This window comes from Sphaeroforma arctica (assembly GCF_001186125.1).
Source record: "Sphaeroforma arctica JP610 unplaced genomic scaffold supercont1.5657, whole genome shotgun sequence".
In the NCBI taxonomy this organism is placed as follows: Eukaryota; class Ichthyosporea; order Ichthyophonida; genus Sphaeroforma; species Sphaeroforma arctica.
In genome coordinates, this window is record NW_014034901.1 from 1 (window position 1) to 1,895 (window position 1,895).

The window sequence follows — 1,895 nt, forward strand, 5'->3', positions numbered from 1 at the left end:
GACACTGTTCTTACCGATGGTACCCTCCAAGGTAAAATCCGCTGATTACTGTCGTACCAGTCTAGAAGTTTTGAGCGGATCGCAATGGTCTCGTCGGTAGTGTATTGGTGGAACTGTGCATCGTGCTTTATTGTCTTCTTGTACGCGTCTATATTCACAAATGATTGCGGGTGCGTAAAGGTCATACTCTTAGCTCAATTTACGCATACCAATACATGCGAGTACATTTCAGTATGCCGTGTGAAGGGCGTTGCACCAGTATTGCGCAGATACGACTCAGAGATCTGTAAAGACATATATGACGACACCTCAGAACCATGACAGTGAATGGATGATTCCAAAGCAGTGTATAGAAGACCCCTAAACTACTAAAACCTATAGCACGACAACTGAGAACCGTCACAGTGAATGAATAGTTTTAAAGCTGCACATAGAAAAACTATAAAACTCTAAACCCTAAAGAACGACAATTGAGATCCTTCACAGTAAATGAATATTTTCACAGCAATGTATAGAAACTTATCTATGCGTGGCCGGGTGGGAAGTCGGGTGGAAGAACTTCTTGACTAGTTGGTACGCTCTGTATGATTTTGTTTTTTTTTGAAAAGTATTTTTCCTATGCGACTTAAGCGGGTCTCCGTATGCGTACGTACATAACAATTGATGCGTAAATGTTAAGGCGTGCGTTTAAATATAGAACATCACGTATGGGGTACCCATACATGTAAGCCCAGACATTCGAATGTACATCTAAAATTAAAGGGCTTATGCGCTAGGACACATCCTCCTGCACGTGAGAAACAGAAAGCATCTCGATGCCACATATGCGCTTCCTACCCTACCCATCATACGTCTAATCCAAAAACGAATAGCTAGTCCAAATTGATATCTGCCATGTGCGTTTGTAAGTGTATACACATATTGCATCGGTACTTGTGCAGACGCCTGTGCCATCCATATAGAGCGATGTAGCATAACCCACGGCCCTCAATGCGTGAGGGCCAACGAGCATGATAATTCAGGATTCAAGGAACATGTTTCTTATGGGCAGTGGGGGATACAGACTAACACTGTGAACTCTGACGTATGTATGACCGAGCGACCGGTGGTAGAGCTGGGGGTATCAGTTGATAAGTATACGATAACTCGTACCTTTACACTCGGGCGCCTAGAAGTACCAGAGATCGTATAGGCGGGTGGCAGTCAGTGGTGTTGAAATAGAAGCACAAACATACAGGAACAATACATCGACAGGTGTTTCAAAACAGGAGACTATAAATTTTTGCACTCCAAAATGTTCATTCACTGTTTATTTCTCGTCTCATTTACTCCACAAGGTTATGTACAAACATTGAACAACATCAATAACAAACATTGAGGATATGATAGCCCAAACCTCTTAACTAGCATGGATGAATACCTCAATAAATACGTGCCGCCACTTCGAATACACTGAATCAATATAGATGCGCAGGTCAATCGACACAGCAAATATATTGAAGTTTTCGATGAATATATATATATATATATATATATATGATTGTGTGATTGTGTGAGTGTGTGTGGGTGTGAGTGTGTGTGGGTGTGAGTAGGTTTGCGTGTGTGTGTATGTTTGTGGTCTATGTGTCTGTGTGCGTGTATGCGTACACACACACACATATATATATATATATATATATATATTGCGATATCCCTGTAGTAGGAGTGGTTTACCAATTTGCTATTACGGGGATATCACAAAACTCGAGTGCCCTTGTCCCAGGACTCATTAGCGCTGCCACAACACGCTATCACAGAATACTTTCGAAAATCGGAAAATCGAACCCATAGATCACAGCTTTGTGATATCCCCGTAGTAGGAGTGGTTGATACTACAGAGATACCCCAATATATAT

At 41.7% G+C, this 1,895-nt stretch overlaps 1 protein-coding gene across 1 annotated transcript; it reads right to left on the minus strand.

Annotated features, from left to right (window-relative positions):
- Positions 1-14: 14 nt before the first annotated feature.
- SARC_15127 (hypothetical protein) lies at positions 15-185 on the minus strand (the record flags this gene model as incomplete). Its single annotated transcript, XM_014290746.1, has 1 exon — positions 15-185. A coding segment is annotated over one exon (171 nt), but the record flags the coding sequence as incomplete, so codon positions are not given.
- Positions 186-1,895: the final 1,710 nt, after the last annotated feature.